Consider the following 6,853-nt stretch of genomic DNA (forward strand, 5'->3'; position numbering starts at 1 on the left):
GTAAAGAGAAGCTAAAATAACGTTTGCAGAATGCTTTTTTTGTTAGTCTTTTTAATTATACTAATTTAAATCATACAGATAGCAATGGTCTATAATTTTATTGCTTACAGCTTAGTCATAAAAAATTTTATTACTTTTCACATTTAGTAAGCGATTAGGTCTTTGAAATTTTTTCAGGAGTAAAGCATGTATTAGTGTGGCAATTTATGAATAAGTCGCTTGATTTGTTTAAGAAGCAAGCTCACTTAGCTACCCCTAATTTAATAGCATCTTGCAGTGTGTTTCGAATTGTTTACAGCAATGAATATTTTCATCCACAGCATGTTCAAATTCTTCAAGGCTTTACAGAATTAGCACTAACGGTATATAATTACGCCCGGCAAAAAAAGGCCATCTTTTAATTAGCGGATCAGATATTTTGAGAAGTATGCCATAAAGATTTCTTACGTGTAGCTTTCTATTTGCCATTCTTGCCATTCTTTTATCGACTGTACATTTTTTAATTACAGTTGCTGTAGCTTTTGCGTAATCAAATCAAGACTTATTTTAGTTACATTAGACTGAAATTATTACGCAAAGTATTATACAAAGTATGTCGCATTGACAGACATAGATTCAGTCACCATTTTCAGCTACTATGTTGAAATAACTTTAGGCATAAGCATGAATAATAAATAAATATATTCAATTATAACTCACGATGACAAGTTATTACTTAAATTATTCGATTAGAAGTGTTAAGAATCGACTGAAGCATATCATGATTAAAGTCCATAAGTACGTTTATGGTTAGTTTCATGTTTTATTTTAATCCTTAGTTATCGCAGCATATTCTTAGCCAATCTTAGCTTGCTTTATGTCCGTGAAACCAAGTGATGGGATAAAAAGTACTGGGTATGCATGATAATTGTAGTTGAAGAAGAGCAGTAGTATATGAGTATTGACAGATAATTACAACTTTATTTATTAATTACATACCAAAACAGTCTATGTCATAAACAATTACTTGAACTAGAAATTGTAAAAGTATACCAAGAGTTCAATCTTAGGATTGGCTGTATTTCATAAAAAAGTTTCTCAATATATGCCTGTGGCATTGAAGATGGAGTTTCATGTATCATAACGAAACAGCAAGTGATAGTTCGTACTAAACTTGACGTGTTAAATTTAATCAAGCTAAATAGTGATACTGTAACAAAATTAAAACTACCACTAAGAAACTATTCATTTACTATCATTTCATGATATTAAACTAAACCCTAATTATTGCTAAAGATTTCGGATAGGGTTAACTCAAATTATATTACCTCCGTGATGCCGGCTGTAATATCTTAAATACGTACAATATAAAGTACTGCAATATGGTCTAGTAATGCAGTAGTTGTACAGTCCAATTGCGGAGAGTAGAATTAATCGTCGTTGTAAAAGATTGTTCATTTTTTGATTCTTAGTCTCCTCATTTTTACTGTCTGCTACACATTATTCTAGCTACATAATTAATGGTTACTGTCTTCGCAAAGTGGAATGGCGGTAGAACAATACGTTATCATGTAACATATTCCATCAACTACCAGATTACATGCTTATACGCGTACACAAGTATATTATACGAGTATATCCTTTCCAAAGGCTCGACTTGCTCTGTACTCTAATCTTCAGACTTGTTTACCTTCGTTTTCAAATAAGTAGAAGACATTATCTTTTGGATATTTCGAGGATGCTATTGTATCTGAAACATTACAGCTATTTACCATATTGTCTATAGTTTGCATTGTGTAATTTTATTGCCTCCGGCTTTTATGGTAATCAGCCCCTTGAGGTAAATTCAATGATTTGTGGTGTAAGACACAGGGTGGAGTAATAAACAGCCCTATTGATCTAATTATTGAATTATATTATAATATTTTGATATTAAAAACTGAATATGCTGTTTCCATAATTCAAGAACTTTAAGATAATGTAATATGCTTGGTTTTTCCAACGCAGATAGCAAGGGGATGACGTCTTTATCTTCGTAATCATCATCTGTATTTGCCCTGATCAGAATGCAACTTCAACTATTTCAATAACTTCAATTTACAGTTACTTACACACTCGTATGCTATGTTAAGGTTGGGATGGCCTCTAAAATTGAGATAGAAAAGTACAATTTTGATCAAAGTCTATTAGCATTTGAACGTAAAAGTAATGCTCCTGAAATAATATGCCGGGTGGTACAATCATTTTTAAAAGGACTACAACAAAATTCGATAGTGTTTTACGGCGATCAAACGATTAAAATAGCGGAAATTGCTTGCGGGCCCGGCAATCGAACGATTGGCTACTTTAAAGGCATCGATTTTCAACCAGGCTATGACATTAGAGCAACTGATATCAATGCTACATTCACCGGTGAAAATGGCTTTAACTTTTCATCTTGCAAAGGCAGTGAAGACACTAATGCTGCATCTATACTAGGCAAGAACGAAAAAAATCTAGGGTTAACAGTCAAAGCCTACTTACAGGCTATTACGACTCAAAGTATGCCGTTAAAGACGTTCTCGATTAAAAGAGGAAATGCCTTCCTCGAGAATCCACTCCATTTACTTGTTAGCAGAAGTGATGATATTCAGTCTGAAAGAAGTACATTTTCCTTGGTAAATATTTTCCATTGCTTGTATTATGTATTTAACGAGAAGGAACCTGAGGAAGCTTTTCAACGGTTTTTTCATTCTTTAAAACACGATATTTTAGCTGACAACGGCGTAGCGCTATTTTGTCATAGTACACTCAAGCCAAATAGTCATATAGCATTAGAATACAAATATGCATTTCAATCAATACACGATATCCATCCTACTACACAAGAATATGAAAAGTATTCGTTAGATCATATCATCGAAAAAAATTGTCAACAAAATAATCTGCCTTGTTATAAAGTGGAATTTCTTACAAAAGTTCACTTTACTCAAGCTTTATTCGATCAACAAGATATTATTCGAGATATTTATCGATATGACGAGCTCGATGAAAATGCAATCGATGACATTCATCGATTGCTATTTATAGCCCGTCGATCACCAATGGAATTATATAAGGATAAATCTGATATTGGTCTCAATCATTTATTGGATACAGTCCAGGCTATCGTTCGAAATGACGGAGGTATCCTCGAACACAATGCTCTTCAAGTAGTTCTGAGCCAAAATGCAAGTCAGCAGCAGAAGCAAGCGGTAGAATGCTTGCTTGAGCGATTAAATACTACGCCAATGCAATAAAATAAATTTCTATTAATGGATCGATGGATAGGTTATGAACATGGCGGAAGCTAAAACAAAATTAGTTGATTCAAAGGTGGCTTGATTGACCAAAGATATTTCGCCTGATACCATTGAATATATACTTGTATGTCGCGTATGCGTATTCATGAATAAGAAAACTCTCTTTTCTGAAAACAGAATCCGTATCATGATTTTAGTTAACTTTCGTTAATTCGGTCTGTACATATCATATCTGAATAATCCATTAATTATCGTGAAAATTTATTGTACGTTATACCTGAATTGGTGTGAAGACTACGTTACTTTCAAAGAAACCGATAATTTTATATCAATAAAGCTTCATAAATCAAGTTGCGTGTTCTCGGAACTGCTAGTTAAAAATGGGGATTAGTAACGACTACAAACTGTTCTTATAGCAATTAAATACTACCAGTCTGGCGTAAGGTATGCCCACCCCCAACATCTACTTACAGTACTACTCTAAATACTGACAATCTCCTCTCGTCAGAAGCAACAGTAGTGCCACTAGCCTTGTTGAGATACAGTAATTAATCATTAGAAAGACCCAACCTATAGATCCATCAATATCCCAAGTTATTTAATTCAAATTAGAAGTTACCAACGAGTCACTGAAGATAAAAGTAAAACTAAAGCCGATATGCTACCCACGAGCAAGAAGAATCAATCAAATACTCAACTCTATTCTAGCGTTCTCTCTATCTAGCTTAACTTCTACAGCCTTAAATGCCGCCTATTATATGCAGTCATGCACGTGCAGATTGGATAGTTGAATATTTCACTAAGAAAGCAAGAGTAATTTGATGAACTTCTCCCATGTTAGCCTGAAATATCGCCCATTAATGCTGTATAGTACTGTATATGAAGTCATTCATACATGTTGCAGATTGTATACTCTTAAATATGATTGATCAATACACAATTATTAATTGACATAGAGTAACATGGAGTAGTCAATATACCATATGAAAATATCGAAATCTTGATAATGAACACTAGCGTTTAGTCAAAACATTAGCAATAAATACCTTAACATGAACATAACAAGTCTATCGAATCTCAATACTCCTGCAAAATTGGCAGTGCACTATGGCATTGCACGAGTCGGCAGATCCGTATAACGATCGGAATCTACCTACTAAGTCATAACTACTACTTGTTACAGAGTACCTAGTCGCCACCTTCCCTCTTGGCTTTATACCCTCAATAGTATCCACAGATTCTACATTACTGTATACCTTTCTAATAAATTGGTTCAACCTTTTCCAATCAAATCGAATGTGAAATCATGGACTACTCAAAGAAGACCATGAGTAGTCGATGGCTGAATTACAGTGCACAGTGCTATCCAATCTCAATCTACTCTTGAAAAGTTGGCAGTGCAACTATGGCAAAGTATGAGTCGGCAGATCCGTGTAACGATCGGAATCTACCTATTAACTTAAGTCATAACTGCTACTTGTTGCAGAGCACCTAGTCGCCACCCTCCCTCTTGGCTTTATACCCTCAATGGTATCCACAGATTCTACAGTACTGTATACCTATCTAATAAATTGGTTCAACCTTTTCCTATCAAATCGAATGTGAAATCGTGGACTACCAAAAGAAGACCATGAGTAGTCAATGGCCGAATTATAGTGCACAGTACCTTTCTAATAAATTGATTCAACCTTTTCCAATCAAATCGAATGTCAAATCATGGACTGCTAAAAGACGACCATGAGTAGTCAGTGGCCGAATTACAGTGCACAGTACACAGTCAGTACAGTACTGTACACTGTACTGTACAGTACTGTATTGCGTCATAAAATCGGTCGACAAGGCAACTCAGTGTACAGTACACTGTACTGTAAATCTAAGCACAGTAAGAGTGCTAACTTGTGTAAAAATGATGTCGCGACCCCAAACGAACAGCGACATCGCCACCGCCTCAATAACCGGAGGTGTGTAAAAACGACCAGAATAGAACAGATGGACACTGGGCAGTATAGTTACCTGGAACTGGAAGTGATGAGCCTGCTAGGATTACGACATCTTTTTTACACGCATCTGCACCCTACAGTACACATGAAAAAATTGATACAGTACGTACTATACTGTACAGTACTTAGGTATCACCGCTGCACTAACTCGTTCATTCAAATCCAAACCAGCATGGCTGCCGCCTGTGTCAACCGATTACTGCTCTATTCCAAGTCTTACAGGTCGAATAAGCTAATTAAGCAATGGTTTCAAAATTATAACAGTATAAGGCCAATGGCAGGTTTGTTCTACAATCATTTTTATCATTTCTGTTGCAATAGTAGCCTATTCAGTAGTACGATAAGATACAGCTTGTTCTCCTCGCAACAGCTTGGTTTGCAGCTAGATTGCAATAGATTTCAATTTGGTGTTAAACTAACGATAGTTGCATGGATCATCATTGACAGTGATAGCTGAAAATAAGACTGACAACCATCAGAAATCATCAGCACCTCATGATATTCCACCCAGGCGTAGTCGATGTAGCAGATTAAGCTCTTATAATGAAGAATTCAGAGCAACATCGATCATTGATGCTAGCCTCTATACTGGCGATGTAAGTAGACTATCCACCATGGAAGAGCATACAAAACTAGTTGCTTTACAACATTGAGGACCAGACGTTTAATCTTACTAACTACTCAACTATACTGTAGTAGTATAGCTTGCCAATTGTTATATTCAATTTCGACAGCTGCATAAGCTTACTTTCCTGTATTAAGTATTTCACTTGTTAATACATTGCCATTCCTTGCAATAGAACAGTAAATGTGTCAGATAATTGTGTGAGTAAAATTATGATACAATGATGGTATAATATGAACCCTTAGGATCATTTTTTGCTGTTCTGACTAAAAATAGGCATCCTTTGCTGTACTCTAGCTGTAATAAATTTCATCGTGCACGTATGGTAGTTATACATAACTTATACAGCATAGAATGACTATCAATCGATCAATAAAGCCGTTTTGTGTCTTCTAATATGGCTTGTCGTAGTGATTCATCGTTTTAGAACAGCACAGTAATACTGTAATACTACATGGCGTAAAGACCATTTTCCGCAGACTTTTACACACCAGCCCACTTTATGTGCATCATTTTCATCTTGTCAATTTATAGATCGAGCAGGCTTGGTCCTACTTTAATAAATTTCGACGGCTTGATCATACCTTCAAGATCGATGTCTACAATGATATCTTGCAAAGTCTAATCAAACAGGTAATTTATGTTAGTTGCATTGATTACATCGCAAACCTCCCGTAGAGCACGAGTACAGTATTCGACTTACAAGGACTGGTGCAATTCGAATTAGAATAATTATAGCTTAACGCTGTACATATTTATGATAATATTGTTAATGGAAACCCTGGTCTGGCCTAGAATACGAAACTAACCTCTTCTCTATTACGTTTTTGTACATTTAGAAAAATAGATCTAAAATTGAAGCTTTTATTCACTCTATGCAAACCGATGGTGTCCAGTATAATTATGATACTTTTGCAATTTTATTGTTAGACGCTTACATGTAAGACATAATACTTCAGAAAGCAACT

General features: G+C 35.2%; 1 protein-coding gene across 1 annotated transcript; it reads left to right on the top strand.

The window, feature by feature from the left end:
* Nucleotides 1–2,117: 2,117 nt before the first annotated feature.
* TRIADDRAFT_56140 (uncharacterized protein) lies at nucleotides 2,118–3,342 on the top strand (the record flags this gene model as incomplete). The annotated part of the gene is made up of 2 exons (XM_002112237.1): nucleotides 2,118–3,212; nucleotides 3,289–3,342. 2 exons carry the CDS (start codon nucleotides 2,118–2,120, stop codon nucleotides 3,340–3,342), a joined length of 1,149 nt encoding a protein of 382 aa, XP_002112273.1.
* Nucleotides 3,343–6,853: the final 3,511 nt, after the last annotated feature.

Source organism: Trichoplax adhaerens, genomic scaffold (genome assembly GCF_000150275.1).
Source record: "Trichoplax adhaerens TRIADscaffold_5 genomic scaffold, whole genome shotgun sequence".
Taxonomy (NCBI): Eukaryota; Metazoa; Placozoa; class Uniplacotomia; order Trichoplacea; family Trichoplacidae; genus Trichoplax; species Trichoplax adhaerens.